The sequence below is a fragment of the Aethalodelphis obliquidens genome, unplaced genomic scaffold (genome assembly GCF_003676395.1).
Source record: "Aethalodelphis obliquidens isolate GAN/ISIS:26980383/991018 unplaced genomic scaffold, ASM367639v1 scaffold28, whole genome shotgun sequence".
NCBI classification, from domain to species: Eukaryota; Metazoa; Chordata; class Mammalia; order Artiodactyla; family Delphinidae; genus Aethalodelphis; species Aethalodelphis obliquidens.
The window spans coordinates 23,764,739-23,781,156 of NW_020837972.1; the positions used below are offsets into that span (position 1 = coordinate 23,764,739).

At 64.2% G+C, this 16,418-nt stretch overlaps 1 protein-coding gene across 11 annotated transcripts in view; it reads left to right on the forward strand.

Annotated features, from left to right (window-relative positions):
* The window catches only part of FBRSL1 (fibrosin like 1), an 85,261-nt gene that overhangs the window by 37,695 nt on the left and 31,148 nt on the right, over positions 1-16,418 (forward strand). For 10 of the 11 annotated variants that reach the window (XM_027125198.1, XM_027125202.1, XM_027125203.1 and 7 more), the window contains one exon: positions 14,892-14,921. The exons of the other annotated variant lie outside the window; for it this stretch is intronic. In XM_027125198.1, the coding sequence (XP_026980999.1) occupies positions 14,892-14,921 (30 nt within the window). The remainder of the gene's footprint in view (positions 1-14,891; positions 14,922-16,418) is intronic. 11 annotated transcript variants of the gene reach the window in all.

Sequence of the window (16,418 nt, forward strand, 5' to 3'; positions counted from 1 at the left end):
CACACACACACACACACACACACACACACACACACACACACACACACGGCACGGTTAGCCGATGGGCGTGACTGCCTCAAGGGGGTTTCTGGAAATGAACTCTGAGCTGTTGGCTGGGCTGCAGAGAGCCTGCCAGTCTCACATCACCTGCACTGCAGCGCCAGCCCCGGGTCTCAGGGACCTCCACACCTCGCGTTCCTGGCGCAAGTGGGTGAATAAGACGTGTCAAGGCCCAGCTGGCGCCCTGCCCCAGGGCCACGGGGTGGGGGGCTGCTGCGGCCTGTGGCGCGCCCCTGGCTGGTCCCTTCCCCTCGGAGCCTGGGCAGTAGGGCAGAGTTAAAACTAGCAGCTGGCGTGGCCCAGACAGAGCCGACACGAGGGCTGGCAGGGCCCAGGCTGGCGCTGTGCCCAGCCAGCTGTTGCCGAGGACGTCTGTCTGGAGGGGCGGGGAGGGGGGCCGCCGGGGCTCATCGTCGAGGAAACACCTCGACATCTGGGGTCACGGGAGGCTCCTTTCCTCCCCGTTCTGGGGCTGGGTGCCAGCTCATGGCTGGTGGCCTCAGCTCCTCTGACGTGGGCCTCCCCGGCGGGCTGGTTGGGCTTCCTCCAGCGTGGTGGCTGGTTACCAGGGTCCCGAGAGCTTGGAGGAAGCAGTAGCGGTGGCGTGGCCTCAGCTCCGGGTGGCACGGCGTGGCTTCCTGAGGCTGTGTTGTCGTAAGCACCCCTTAGGCTCGTGGGGAGAGGCTGTGGGTGCCTCCCCTCTCTGGTCAGAGTGTCAGCACCTCATGAGAGGGGTGCAGGCACCTGGGCAGCCTGGGGAAGCACAGGAGCCCCTCCCCACTCTGACGAGGCTTCTCACACTCGGGGGCGCAGCGGCTTCCGCTGGGGAAGTCAGCCATGCACGCGCATGTGACACTGGCATCAGCCCGCGCGCAACCCTGTGAGGTGCGGCGGTGGCCGAGGCCAGCTGCGCTCTAGCCACGACGGCAGGGCCGTGTCCCGTGCCCCGCGTGTGCACGCGCCCACCACCCTGTGGCTCCTGCCGGCCCTCCTCCCGGACGTGCTCGTCAGGGCTCCCGGCTCCACACTCAGCTTTCTGCCCTGCCACCCGCTCTGGCAGGAGCGAGCGGCACAGCCCTGCCTTCTGGGAGCCCCGGTCTGGGGCTCAGGAGGGCAGAGCAGGTGGCCCCCGGGGACGGGGTACCTGGTTGGCCGCCTGCAGGTCACTTGCTAGCTTTGCCCGTAAGCCAGGGGCGATCGTGGCTGAGATGAGGTGCAGCACGTGGCGGGGGACTCGGCTCTCGTGAGCCTTCAGGGGCGGGACGGCTGGTGGACGCGAGCGGCAGAGTCCTGCTGGCTGGCAGAGGCACCCGGGGTGCCCCTGGGCCGTCCTGAAGCCTGCCTGCCCCTGTGCCCACCGCGGGAGCGGCTCAGCGCCCTCAGCCCCTGCAGCGCCCACTGCACACTCTGGCGGCCCGGGCCTCTGCTAACCCGCCCCGCTGCCCCCTCGCAGCCCGCGGCAGGCTCCGTCTTTATGAGGCGGGTTTACAACATCCGTTACCCTGCTTCTCGGGCCACTTCCGAGCAGCCGTAATTTGTACAAAAGCAATAAAAGCCTGTCAGGCTTTCCCTGGAGCCGGGAACTGCATCCTCGTCCCACCTCCGAGCACAGGACAGTCCTCAGCCGCCCGCTGGGAAGGGGTCGCCAGGGACGGCGGGTGTGCGGTGGGCAGTGTCCTCACCTGTGATGCAACCCCAGCCCGTGCCCAGCCAGCCTTCTGTCAGGAGGCACCGTCTGCCCATACATCCATCCGTCTGTTCGTCCATTCTTCCATCGTCTGTCCTTCACTTGGCCCACCTCTCAGGGTCCTGGGGTGCAGCTGTGCCCCACATTCGACCAGGCAGAGGACACAGAAGTCCTTCCCTGTGGGTTGATGGAGAGCCTGTGTCCCGCTGCCCCTGTCATCCGGCACCTCTCCTGGCCTGGCTTGGGGCAGGGGGGTCAGCACCGCCTCCTCGGCCAGTTGTGAGGGGTTCTGAACGAGGCATGTGGGTACATCCGTGGTTGTTATTCCCAGGGAAGCAGACCGTGATGTGTTCGCCTTGGGAGCCAGGGCCAGGAGGGGAGAGCGCCCAGGACAGCCGGACCGTTCTTTGTCGCTGACCTGGGTCGGTGGGTGTGGCACCAGGAAGGGAATGGCCCTCAGGGCCTCTGCTCAGCTTCCTGGGAGCGGGCACTGGGTGGGGGGCCTCTCTAGGCCGGGGGCAGCAGGTTCTTCCTAAGAGCGGTCTAGGCCCCAGATAGAGCAGGGACAGAGTGATAAATAAGAGAAGCAGGTGACCTGCACGGTGCTGTAGGCGTAGGTGGTGCAGGCACAGGGGTGCTGGAATGGGGGGTGGGTGCTAGCTTTACAGGGGGTGCTGGTGTAGACGGAGGAGCGGTCAAGGGCTCGGGATTTTCCCGGCACGAGCGGCCCCGAGTGGAGCCGTGCGCATCTGACAGGTCTGCCTGCCGGGGCTTCCCGTGGGCGCACTCTGGGCCCCTCTGTCTGTGGCCATCCTCTGCAGGCAGCCGGGTCCTTGGCCCCTGACTCTGCTGCCCCGCACAGAGGTCAGCCTGCCAGGGCGCGGGGTGTGCAGCAGGCAGGCCAGGGCAGCATGCCCTCCCCCTGAGGGCTCCAGCGTCTGGGCCCCTCCGGGGTCCTGGGGACCCGGCCTCCCGGCCAGGAAACCTCCTGCGGCCACCCTCTGTCCGGCCAGACGCTGGGGTGGGAGAAGGAGGCGTCCCGTGCTCCCCGGGGGTCCCTGGCCCAACCTCTTGGCCCTGAGCCCGCGTCGCTCCCTCCGCCCCACCGCTGTGTGCTGCTCGTCCTCTCAAGGAGCAGCGCCCCAGCATGTGCTGCGGGGAGGCCGTCTGCGAGCCCCCACGGGTCACAGTCCGGTTGGGGTGGCACAGACCTGGGCGGCCACCTGCCTCTGGGAGCCCTTGGCCTCGGGGCGAGTGACCCGGCAGGACGGCTTGGCCCTCCGGTTGAATATTCTGTCTCCTGGCTCTGCTCTGTCAGGAACACGCTGGAGCCACCTCCGGGAAGGCCAAGTGTGGCCCCCAGGTGTCGATCAGGGATGGCAGAGCCAGAGGCCGCTAGCCCCTGCCCGCCTGGAGGCTGCACTGCCAGTCTGAGGTCCTGCGAAGCCTTAGGGCTTGAGCGGCCCGCTGGGCAGGGCCTAGCAGGGTCTCAGGTCGGGAGAGGAGGTGAAGCCGCCGGGCTGGGTGCCACCCGGTGCCCCAGTCTTCTCATCTGTAAGACAGTGAAGCCCTGGGACCCGCCCCACAGGGCTGCGGGGAGAACCCGCGAGCCTGCCAGGCGCCTGCTGTTACTCTCTGCGTGCGGCGGGTCGCTGTCACAGTCCACGTGTCTGCCGAGGGCACCACTGAGGCCTGTGGCCTCTGCGCCGCCCGCCCTGGGGGCACAGGATAGCGAGTCTTGGGGTCCCTTCCCTGGTGGGGAGATGGCGGGAGAAAGCAGGTACATCAGCGGCAGGTGCTTCCAGAGAGTGCTGGCTGCTGCGGAGGGCATCTGGGGGCAACTGTGCCAGCGGTTAGGGGCAGCGTCCCAGGAAGAGCCAGCAGGGAAGTCGGGCCAAGGGCACCCAAGCTGGGGCGCAGGTGCGCCAGGGGCCCGAAAGGAGGAAGGGAGGGGCCCGCCAGCCCGTGGCTTCAGCAAGGCTCGTCCCAGCTGCCCAAACACATCAGGCGTTGGCACTCCTCTGGGTGGGTGGCTCCATGGGAGCTCTGGGGAGTGGTCAGCAAGCCGGACTGGAGGCTGGGAGGCCCTCTGCTCGCTGGGGGCCTGAAGCTTCAGGCTGGGTTGTCCGGGCCTCGGGTTTGACACGGGTGTGTCACCCTTGTGTATCTTGTGCTGTTATCTGAGCAAGGGTCGGATTTAGTGGCAAGAGAGCATTCATTCGTGAGAAAACCTCAAGTCTCCGTGGCATTTTGCAACCATCTTTAAAAGGCTCCCCCCCACCCCCCATTATTTTATTTCAAACCGCAGCAGACCCACGAAGAGGCATCAGCCCGCTGCAGAGGCAGGAGCTGAGACGCACGCACCAGCCCGCCCAGCGTCATGGAGCCGCTGACGGGAGAACACCCGCAGCTGGCCTTGCGGGGCCAGGCCTTCAGGGGGCCTTGGATCTGGGCCCCCCTTGGGCTCTTAGCAGGCACTGCCAGGAGAAGCTACCCCGACACCGTACCAGCCCCTGCCCTGCAGGCACCTCCATCCCGATGCCGAGCCCCTGGCCTCCGTACGGGGTCCCTCCCCTCCCCTGCTCTCCATGTGGAAGGCTCTGGGACATTCTAGAAACCACTGGCCCCCAGAGCTGTCTCGTCGTATCCCACTGCTTTGTGCACTCAGCTCTGGGCGTTCTGCCCCCATAGCTGGGCGGCAGGCTGCAGGTGGCCTCACCCACACTCCTGGCTCCTGGGTGGGCGCAGACCCACCCTCTCCATGGCAGCTCGAGGCCCTCCACGGGGCTCTCCCTGTGGGATAGTGGGGCGGCTCGGGGCTCTCAGGGGGCCAAGGCAGCCCTGGGGCTGGCCTGGTGGCACGTGTGCCACTTTCCGTTGGTCGGCTCAGCCACGCCAGCCCAGGTCCAAGGGGAGGGGATGGGCCTCTGCCCTCGATGGGAGGGCGACCGAGAACATGGCCTGCTGCGGTGTGGCCCTGCCGCCTCGGGACGCCCCTCGCCAGGCCAGCGAGCTGCTTCTCATTCGTGTGTTTGTCATAGTTGCTAAGTAACCAGTTGCCCTGACTTAGTTGCTTAGGGCAGCAGCGCTCACCATGAGCGTTTCTGAGGGCGGGCATTCAGGGGTGCTTGGCTGCGGACCTCTCCAGAGCACAGCCTTCGGTGGGGGGGCGGGGGGGCGGTGAGGCCCAGCTCTGGGCAGCGTGGTCACTCTGCAGTGGGCTCTGGGAGGGCTCGTGGGGGCCACCACAGCCCCCTCCCCAGGTTCCTCCCCCGCCCCTCTGGACAGGCGGCAGCTTCTACCCCCGGCCCCACCCGTCCCGCCCCCTCGGCCTGCGGGGCGGCTGCAGAGGCGAGATGCGGCGGGCGCCCGCCCCTCCTGGCCCAGCCTGGGGTGCCAGCAGACCCTGAGCAATTCAGGCCCCTGGAGGCCCCGCCCCCCTCGCACGAGCCAAGGACTCTCGTCCAGTCTGGTCCTGTCCCTAGAGCCTGGACGCCGATGCTCTAGGGAACCCCTCAAGGCCACGGCCACATGTGCCAGGAGCCACGGCTGGAGGGACAGTCATTCTGGGGAGTGGGTGGGTGACAGGCAGGCCGCTGGGAGTGAAATTCAATTATGTGGAACAGGCGGGGCTGCCAGGACCCAGAAGGTTAGGAATTAATGTTAACACCGTTCTGGTTAAGACTTTTTGTGTTGATAAATAATTCATAAGGCAGTTAGCGCTTTGAGTCTGACAACAGGAGAATATATTAATACAGTCGACTCCAAAAAGGTCAGCGGCGGGCGGCAGGGGCCATCTGTTATTCATTCCTGACATGGGATCGTTCATTATTCCAGCCCAGTGAGGGCTGCGGGGAGAGCCGCTGATGAGAAAGGGAGAGCACGTTTGGTGTGACCCAGCGTCCTAGGCGTGGAGGAAGGATGGACCCAGCAGGCCCCAGCGAGGCCCCTGAGGCGAGCCGAAGGCTGCAGCGAGGCCCCGCCTGCTCCCCCGCAGCTCGGGCGGGAAGTGGGTCCTAAAGCGGTGACTGCTGGCCGTCCCCAAGTATTTGTGGCGCCCTCGCTGTGGGCCAGGTACCACTCCAGGCCCCAAGGTCAGAGGATTGAAGAGAACCCAGAAATCCCCGCTCTCGTGGAGGCCATGGAGGGGGGGGCAGATGGGAAAGAGGGGAAGCAAGTCAGAGGAGTGTCGTGTCAGCAAAATTGCACGGAGCGGATGAAGCAGGAAGGGGAGAGGATGTGGAGGGTGCCCTGAGGCTCGGGGTGCAAGGGTGCCATCCGAGGAGAGGCTCGGAGGAGGGGCCCGGCCTCTCCGGGTACCTGTGGCATTGGCGCTCCTAAGGGGAACGGAGTGCGTGGGACCCTAGCCATCACGTGAGCATTTGTGTGTCAGTGTGTGTGTGCTTGGGCATGTGTGCAAGTACGTGTACAGGTGTATGCGTGTACACAACGTGAGTACACGTGTGTACGTGCAGGTATAATTGCAGTCGCAGTGTGGCCGGCCAGTGGCGGGGGGGATGTCAGGGGAGCTGGTGGCCCGGGAGGCCTGTGGAGATTTGGGGACGTCACGTTTGCCCCGGGAATGAGGCGGATGTCACTCTTGGCTCTCAGCGGTGATGCGGCTGCTGCTGTGTTGCCAGGAGCTGCTGGTGGGGACAGATGAGGCATAGAGCGGAGGATGGGGGCTGCAGGGATAGACACGTTTGGCCCGTCTGGGGGCAGCAGATTTGCTAATCGGCTGGCGGAGCCTGCGCGGAGGGCTCAGGGAGGGCTCCCCGGAAGGACGGGGCTGCCCTCCGCGCCCCCTGTCCCCGCATCCTGCGTCGCCCCTCACGGTGGGACCACATAACCCCAGCACAGAATTAGAAAGCAGAGAGTTCGGCCCTTGGTAAAACTGATGGGAAGAGAAGTTGCTGGGGGAAAATGACTCGTTCGTGATGTGAGTGCCAGGCCTGAGTCCTGGCGCGGATGCGCAGAGCAGAGGCCATGGGGCGCTTGCAGTGCGTCCTCATCGCTCTTGGAAAAGTTACCCACAAGGAGATGCCCCAGTTCTCCTTGGTATCTGTGGGAGCTGCACCGGGAGAAAATGAAAAGTAACTTTGTGTTTTTCGTAACAGGGTCAAGGCTGTGGTGATACTGAGCAGGCTGTCAGCTTTGTGAACATTCCAGAATTATGTGAGGTGCTAGGCAATGCTGTGGGTACGGCCCCCAGCACAGGCAGAGCCCCACTCTGTGTGACACCCAAAGCGCCCTCTGGATACCGACCCTCGAGACCCGTGAGGGGAGGAGGAGGGTGGGAGCGGCCTGTTGTCAGGGCCTAAGTCATCCAAATGCTCATTCGTTCATTCCCTGCCCGTGCTGTCTGGGGTCTGTGTGTACCCCACGAGTCATTCATTGGTTCACTCCCTGCCCGTGCTGTCTGGGGTCTGTGTGTACTCCCCGAGTCATTCATTCATTCCCTCCCTACCCCCTGCTGTCCGGGGTCTGTGTGTACCCCACGAGTCATTCATTGGTTCACTCCCTACCCCCTGCTGTCCGGGGTCTGTGTGTACCCCACGAGTCATTCATTCATTCACTCCCTACCCCCTGCTGTCCGGGGTCTGTGTGTACCCCACGAGTCATTCATTCATTCGTTCCCTGCCCCTGCTGTCCGGGGTCTGTGTGTACCCCCCGAGTCATTCAGTCAGTCACTCATTCCCTGCCCGCGCTAGACTGCAGGAATGAGATCTTTGTACTTTTTTTTTTTTTTGGCCTTGCCGCGTGGCATGTGAGATCTTATTTCCCCGACCAGGGATTGAACCCGTACCCCCTGCATTGGGAGCGGGGTGTCTTAACTACTGGACCACCAGGGAAGTCCCAGAATGAGATCTTTGTTCTCAGGGAACTTGGGTTTCACTGGAAGGAGGCTGATGATCAACAAATGAGCAACTAACTGAAGATGGCTGCAGGGCGAGGTCAGGACTGCATAGGCAGCTGTGGAGAACTGCACCCAAGCCGCTCAGGAAAGGGTGGGGAAGGCCAGCCTGGCAGGGGAATGGGGGGCGGGGCAGCAGGCCAGTTGCACAGGCCAGGCGTGGGAAGGCCTGGAATTCTGTTCCAGGTCCTCCTGAGGTTGGCGGGTTGGGAGGGGCGGCTTTTGCTGTGCCCGCCTCCCCTCTCACTGGGCACCGGCTCCACCCCAGACTCTCCCCACTGAAGACAGACCACACGCTGGCCGCTTGGAAGCCGCGGCGTCCACAGCGACAGCTCAGACTTGGGGCCTGGGATGAAGCCGGGCTGCCAGCAAGACCCGCACCGTGTCCCCGGAGGCTCCCCTCAGAGGCAGCTCTCAGCCGCGTCTGAAAGTGCAGGAGGGGCCCCAGCCCCCCACCCCGCTGGCTCTCAGGCCCCGCGAAGCCCTCGGCCAGGCTGCAGGGCCATCTCTTCTCAGCCAGGCTTGGCGGCGCTGTGGCCCCCAGAGCTCCACCCACTGCCACCTCTGGCTCCGGCTCCCGGCCGGCGAGGCACAGGCGCTCAGGCAGAAGCGGGGAAAGGGGAACGGGCTGCGGGGCTCAGTCCTCCTGGCCCGGAGGGGCCTGGGGCAGGCAGGTGGGCCGTGTGGGCTGAGCACCTGGCCCAGGCGGACTCGGGCCCCTCTGTCCCCGCTGCGCCCACCCCATGACGGATGGCGTCCCCACAGCGCATCCCTGCTCGGTGGTCTCCCCACCTTCTCTCTGCTCACAGAGGCAGTCCAGGCTCGGCTGTTAGGATGCAGTAACTTAATTGCTCGTTAATTGAGTAATTAGTGCTTTGTTTTGCTTTAAAGCCTAAACACTGAGAAAAAGTGACTTAGCTGAGTAAACAGGAATGGGGTTCTCAGGATCCGCCACCCAGGCACCATGCCTAGTTGATCAGCGCCGACCGTGACTTCCTGGGCCGAGGGGGCCAGGGGCTCTTTGAGGGACAATACTGGGACCTCAGTCCAGTCTTGGCCACCACGAGGGAGTCGCTGGCGTGGGGCCCTGACGATATGGGCCAGGTTAAGACTGTGGGTTCCGGAGCCCTGCTCACCCACCCTCCAGCCATGCCCTAGGAGGACTCCCAACCGCTCTGCCTCAGTTTCCCCGTCCATAAGCAGGTAGATCTGTGGCGGGGCCTAGTGAAGTGTGTGGAAGCAAGCCCAGTGAGCAAACACAGCATCAGCCCCGTGCCCTGTGGTTTTCTGGGCCTCTGCCTCTCTTCTGCCCCCACTCCTGCCAGCCCTGCGGTCCCAGGGCTTGCCTGGGGTTCTAGGGCAGGTGGACAGTGGCACAGGGCCATTTGGGGCCCGGACCCAGCTCACAGCCCCTGCTCAGTGGCCATGTGGCCGCAAATAAATCCCTTTAACCTTTGAGCCTCTGCTTTCTCATCTGTGAAGTGGGCTTATGCCACGGTGAGCACTGGTGGCTGCGGCCGCCCTTGAAAGGAGGGTGGTACCAGCCTTCCCCAGCCGTGAGCCCAACTCCCGGCACTGCAGAGCCGGCCACCCGACAACCCCATGGGCACCCCATTCCGCAGATGAGACAGCAGAGGCCCCAGCACTGCCCTCCTGGCACCCCCGCCCCCGAGGGCCCCCAGGGTCTACTTCTGACAGGGAGGGGGTGCCTGGCTGAAACCCTCAGCCGCGGTGCTCCTTTACATGTTGGAGGTGCGCATACAAGGATGAGAAGTGGCCTTCCCACTGCAGAGCGTAACCGAACAGCGCCGCCTCTTCCCAGGCTGCCCGCAGCCCAGCGGGGCTCACAGCGCCTCGCCTGGCTCTGTATTTTCGCTGAGTCGCTCAACTGGCATGTGTTCTACATCCCCATAGGGCGTTTGCAGCAGAAGCGAAGGTGACACTTCCGCCCGGGCTGGGGTCCCTCTGCTCCCCAGACAGTGACGCCCCTCTCTTCTCCCCCAGTTCTTCCAAAGCGGCTCCAAAAAGCAGTGTTTAATAAGCTGGAGCTGATGTGGGGCCACGGGCGGGCGCCCCGAGCGCACGCACGGACCGTCCACACAGCCACCGCTCCCGGGCCCGCGTGGCCCCACGGCAGGTCGCCTGACTGTTCAGGTGCCACACCCTAGTGGGACATCTGGCGGGACACGCTAGGGTAGAGCAGCCCTGGACAGGGTGCCAGGTGCTCACGTGTGAGATGCCTCGGAGCACGACTCCCGTGTCCTGGCGCTCAGGCGTGCAAAAGGCACACATGAGCCACGAGAACATGCCCAGTGAGCGCTGCCCACGCCGAGGACTGTGCCACCGGGGCTTCCCTGGGCGTCCCCTGGCACACCTCCGGCCACGTGGCTACGACCCAGGGCAGGGGTCAGCACCGGCTGCCCAGCAGCTCAGACCTTCCTCGCTGCCACGCTCAGGTGGCCTGAACAGAACGTCCTGTCACCTTCCACTCACGCACAGACCGCGGATCCTGCGTACTTTTTCAGTTTGCAGCGGCTCTGGCCTTTGCAGGTGACGGTGCCCACTGGGAGCCCGGCCCAGGCCAGGGGGAGGGGCCGGCCCTCCTTGGCCCCCAGCAGCTCTGCAGTCAGGGCCTGCTGCTGGGCAGGGGCCGGCCCACGCCCGCCTCCAAGCGCCAGGCCACACTGACCCTGAGCCTGCTGGACCCCTGGATGGAGGGGGGGCCGCCTGAGTGAGAAGAAGGGCCGGGGCGGTTTCACACCCTCCTTCCAGCAGCCCCCCGGCCGCCCCTCGACCTGTGCCTCCGTTGCACAGTGGAGACTCCGCAGCGATCAGGAGGGACACCCCCACCCCATGGGTGACTGGCCCAGCCCTGGGTGCTGGAACGTCTGCTGGGGGCACAGGCTCAGCAGCAGGGCTCCCTGCCCAGGAATTTTTCATGCCTTTGTTTGGGGAGTGGGAGAGGCAGCCTTCCTCAGCGCTGCTGTGACGCAGCGGTAATTAACGTTCGCTCTGAGAGCAGAACAAGGCCCGTCTCTGCGGCTGCTGAACAGCCGTGTCAATTTGTGGAGGCCCGTGAGCCGCCCTCGCCCCAAGCCAGTAGCTGCCCAGGTTTCTGGAAGGGTCTCGGTGACGGAGGCCAAGCTCTCCAGACCTGCTGTGCAGGTGCCCCCAGGGAAGCAGGCACTGTCCGGCGACAGTGTCTGTGCCCAGGCCCGTGGATGGCTCAGGTGCCTCCGAGGGCTGGTCGGGTGACATGGAGGAAGGGGCCGGGGCACATCACGGTGACGGCGAAGGTGACAGTGCTGATGATGAAGATGACGGTGACGATGGGGGTGACACTGAGGAAGGTGGAGATGACGACGACAGCGGCTCACACTTATGAAGCCCAGACTGCCAACCAGCTGCTGCTCTGAGCTCTCCACCCACACTGACTAATTTAACCCCAAGCCACCGCAGCATGGAGGCCCCCCGTCTCGGCAGACGAAGAACTGAGGCTCAGAGAGGTGAAACGAGCAGCCACCATCACCGAGAGTGAAGGCAGGGGAGCCCCGGGCTCCAGGACCCACCGGGGGGCTCTGTCCCCAGCATGCGATGAGGGCCAGCACTCAGGCCCTGGACGCCAGGAGAGGCGGGGCGGGGGCCCAGCGGAGCCCTGCCTGGCACTGGGCGGGGCTGTGTGTGGGCACGTGGCTCCGCATTCCCAGTAAGACGCAGGGTCTCATGAGAAATCTCCAGATTTTTAAATATTGGCAGCGAATTTTTTTTTTTTTTTTTTTTTTGGGGGTACGCGGGCCTCTCACTGTTGTGGCCTCTCCCGTTGTGGAGCACAGGCTCCGGACGCGCAGGCTCAGCGGCCATGGCTCACGGGCCCAGCCGCTCCGCGGCATGTGGGATCCTCCCGGACCGGGGCACGAACCCGCGTCCCCAGCATCGGCAGGCGGACTCTCAACCACTGCGCCAACTGGGAAGCCGGCAGCGAATTTTTTTTTGAAAATTAGGCCAGTTAGGCCAAACAAAGCCTCATCCAGCTCATGGCTTCTCACGCTGTGTCTCAAGGCCATGTCCACCCATGGATGGGTCCCTCGTCACATCACGTCCGTGAACATGGGCGACACGCAGTTAAGCCTTGGGCATCCCCACGTCACATCTATTAGCGTGAGTGACACGGTGGCCTGGGACGTGGAAGAGCTGAGCTTTGGGGCTTTGGGATGCGGGACCCTGAGCTCACATCTGCCTCTGACCTACACGGGGTGGTCTTGAGCTCCCAGCGGGGTGCCTCTCCCCAGCCACTCATTAGAGTCACATGGCCCAGGCTTCAGGCTGACGGGGTCTGAGGTCCCTTGGGTGAGCTGAGGCGCACTCAGGACTGTAACCCTCTGGGCTGACTGAAGGAGGGGCAGAGGGGCTGGTCCTGGATGAGTAGTCCTACTGGTTCATTGTTTGCTGGCTCGACCAGGCTGGGAGGAACTGGTAGGCAAGTAGAGGGGCGTGCTGCCTCCGGAGCGGGATTGGAGCTGGGGGCGAGCAGGGAAGGGTACAGTTGATACTGGGCTCGCATCTGGGCCAAGCAGTGCTGCCTTTCTGGTCAGCAGCCGTCAGGGTCAGGCAAGAGCTGGTACTTCCAGGGCCCAGAGACGCCTCCCTGAAAGGCTCAGGTTTGGGCCTTCAGCCATTCCAAAGGGGAAACGCTCATTCTTGGCCTAGTTGGAAGACAATAATAATATTGAGTGATGGTGGTGGTGATGGTGGTGGTGACAGTGATGATGGTGGTGGTAGTGGCGGTGGTGGTGAAAATACAACCACACGGTGTATCATGATGAGTACACACCCAGCACTGTCCTAGTGCTTTGCACGTATTCACTCATATAAGCTGTACAACAATCCTGTAGGTGGGCTGTTGGCTCTGTTTTACAGAAGCGTAACTGAGGCACAGAGAGGTCATGGTACTTGCCCAGGGCTGCACAGCGTAGGTGGCAGCACAGCGTCAGAGCAGGCGTCTGCTCCAGAGCCCATGTCTTGGGCTCCCACCATACCCAGCACATCCCTTGGGGCCTAGGGGCTGTCCCCTGCTCTGTGGACTCCCCGCCTGGACCCGCACCCACACCAGGATGACGCCCTCCAGGACCCGCCCAGCCCAGCGCAGCCCCGTGAAGGTCGCCCCACTCAGGCAGCTCCCACAAGACAGATGGGGCTCTTTTTCTCTCTTTGTCCTGATTAATTGCCTCATTCAATTCCGACTGTATTGCAGTTAAACGTTAATTCAGTAGGACTTAATAACGTGAATTCATTTGCAGTGCAGCCTGTGCTGCCTGAAAACGGTGAGCTCTTTGGTTAATTATAGGCTCCGGCTCGCTGGAAAGCACCTCACCCCCTCCTCCACGTCAAATCATTTAGCTGCCACCAGTGGCACCGTCCGAAAGCGCAGACAGGATGGAACCGGGCCTGGGGTGGAGCAGGGCCAGGCCTAGGGGTGCTTGCAGGCTGCCCAAGGGACAGGTGCGCTGTGCCCGAGGCCCGGCCCCCTGACGGTTTCATGGGATTGCAGTTTCCACCTCAAGGGCTAGTTAGGCATAAAGAGGCCTGACTGGGGGTGTCTGGCAGCTCAGCTAATTCTGCAGCATCAGAGGGGTTCCTGCCCCCCACAGCCCCCCTCCAGGCCGCGCTCCCACAGGCCACGAGCCCCCAGTTCCCCCCACCCCTCCCTGCTGGCACAGAGAGCGTCCGGAAGTGCCGGTCATGTGGCCGCACGACAAAGCTCAGTCCAAGCTCGCTGCGCAGTGAAGCTTTGCACGTTCTGGCCACTCGCCTTTCCAGCCTCATCTCCCACCTCCCCTTCTCGCCTTCCTGCTCTGTCTCTGGGTTTCAGCCACCCTGCTAGAGCCAGCCAGCCATGAGGGGTGGACCTGGCCTCTCACCGTGGTTGTACGGCCAGGAGACTGGGCCCGTGGTCCCTTCTGCCATTTGTGAAGGGACACCCGCCCTGGAGGTCTTGGGCCAGGCCCTGCAGGGTGCAGTGCGAGGTTGGGGGCCAGAGGGTCCATGGGGCTGCTGTCAGCCTCAGGAAGATCCCCCTGTCCCCAGGGTCACTCTCCACCTGCTAAAGCAGAGGCAGGCCGCCACAACTCTGCGAACTCTGTCATTGGACCCACCCGGCCCTCGCCCCAGGGCGCGGAGGGCGTGTGCAGGGCCCCGTCGCAGAACGGGTCTGGCGGAGGGCCCCACGAAACAGCACGTGTCTGTGGAGTACGTCCTCGTGTCTGCCTGGGGCCCATCACCCTCCTGTGCGGCCCGGGGAGATTTATTTTCAGCAGCGTAATTCACTTGACATAAACGTGTCACAATTACAGTTGCTGGGAAGAGATTCTTTATGGTTTATATTCTTTTAGGGGGAAAATTGCTGTGGTTTCTTTTTAAAGCTCTGCTCACTGAAAATGGAAAACAAGGATTTGTTTGCACGATTTTCACAATCTTCCCTTAACCAGCTGCGCTACAACGTGGAGCGGATTCTGCTGGGGCACCTGCAGGGAGGGCAGGGGGAGCAGGTGGCCCCCACCCTGCCAGGCAGCACCTGCAGCACAGGCTGTCCTGACTGCTCGTCTTCCACGGGTCCCAGCCCTCACTGCCCCCCGCCCGCCCTGCGGCCCCTTCAGGCCACCCGAGGCTGGGCCTCTCTGTCTCCCTGCCCAGGCGGTGCCCAGAGTCCCTCCCCTGAGCCCTGGTCCTTCGGCCTCGTAAGCAGCCAGGGGCCCCTCGCATCTCACCGCGGCACCCCCGCTGCCTGGAGAGCTCAGCACCTGGGAGGGAGCCTGAGGGGGCGGGGGGCTGCTCCACGTGCTTCCTGGGGTTACCGGGTAGCTCGGGCCTGCTGCGGCGTGCCGGTGCTGGCCTGCATCTGCCCGGTCACGTGCACTCCTTGTCTCACCTCTGCCTCGCCTACCCCACAACCGGCCCCCTGCCCAGGTCCTCGATGGAGCCCCCACCCAGGGCTTGCCTAGGCCCCCAGATCCCTCCCGGCTCCCGGTGCCTGGGCCCCTGGTCCTGCTGGCTGGGGACACCCCCATCCCAGACCTGAGGCCCCGAGTCGGGGCGTGGGGCGGCCAGAGCAGCCTCCTCTGGCCCTCCCCCCCAGCCCAGGCCCCTCCCACACTCTCACCTTCTCAGCCCCTAGCACCTGACCCGCCTGTGGGGCGCTGACTCACCTCTCTCTCTCTCTTCCCCCCACTGCAGTGCGACAGCGAGAGCGACGGGGATGACAAGGTAAGCCTTCCACCCCCTCACCTGCCCCTCCTGCTGACCTGGACCCCAGCAGGCAGGGCCCTGGACACCAGGCAGAAAGGTCGTGGTTCTCCTGTGGGGTGTGCGGGTGACTGTCGCCTCCCTGACCTGGCTGAGGACCAGATGCGGTAGACATCCACGCTGGGACCTGGGACGCTGCCCGGGCCCCTTGGGACTGCAGGACCGGGCCTCAGCTCCTGGCCTGTCAGCAGCTGTCTCAGTCCAGGGTTCCCTGGGATGGGGGAGCCATGGGCAGAGCGGGGGCCACACTCTGTTGCGTTTCCATGCTGGGGGCCGTAAATATCACCCCAAAACAGAGACTTCCGCTAATAGCAACAGCGCCTGGCCCCTCGCAATTCCCTCCTACCCCTCGCTTTTCAGGAACAATGAAGTTTCTACTAACTCGGGATTTATGCAGTGAGAGAGTTAGCACAGGGACAGCCGAGGGGCCTCCCGGAGGTGCCGGCATCCTTCTGCGTTCCTTTCCGCAGCTCCTGCCTTGGCCCTTGGGGTGCAGGAGACCTTGGTCCTGGCCATCTGCAGGGCCCTGTGTGTCCTGGGGGAAGGGGAGGAGCTCTTGGCTCAGCAGTTACTTGCAGAGCACCTACTGTGTGCTGAGCTCTGTGTGGGCAGGGATGCAGCTGGGGGCGCCTCTCGGGACTGGCTCTCAGGGGCAGCGCCCAGCAGCAGCAGGCACAGGCGTGAGACCCAGCGGGTGCAGGCGCCTGGCACTCACCGCCCCAAAGCCCTGTGGGGCAGGGACTGTCGCCATCTGATGTAGAAGTGGAGACCGAGGCACAGAGAGGGTAAGGAGCCGCCTGAGGTCACACAGCTGGAACCCGGGCAGGCTGGGCACGCCGCCCTTGGTGAACGAGCTAGCGGCCGACCTGAAGGGCCTCCGGTGGTGAGACGGCAGAAGGTGGCCGCGCCGCCGTGCTGGAGCCGCTCGTCCTCGGGGTGGGGCCCCCCGCGGGTGGCGCTGGGCACCAAGGAGGACAAGTGTCCAGGCAGCGGGGCCAGTGTGCATGAGGGCTCTTCGTGTGAGGCGGATGGAAGGGCAGCTGAATACCGACTGGCGTCTAGGCAAGTTTCTGTGAACTGGAACGTGGTCCCGTCGGGGGGTCTGTGCGGTGTGAGAGCCTCAGTTGCTGCCTCTGTGGTGTGTCCTGACCTGCGTGGGCAGGAGCTGTGGACGGACAGACGGCCAGCCCCCCTCGTACAGGCTTCACGCTCAAGCACAGAGCAGCCTATGAGCACGTGAGCAAGTGTGGAAAGAACCCAGGCCGGCTAGCAGGGTGCTCAGGGTCAGGGCAGGCCTGCAGCGGATGCCTGGGGTCCGGATGCCCAGCCTCAGGAGGTAGGGCACGGGTCTGGGCTGGGCGAGCGTTCATCCCACGGGCCGGGAGGGGGCAGGAGTCGCGCGGCGAATGGAGGAGGAACAGGTGTGGGCGGCTGAGGCCGGGGGTGCGCCGCCCAAGG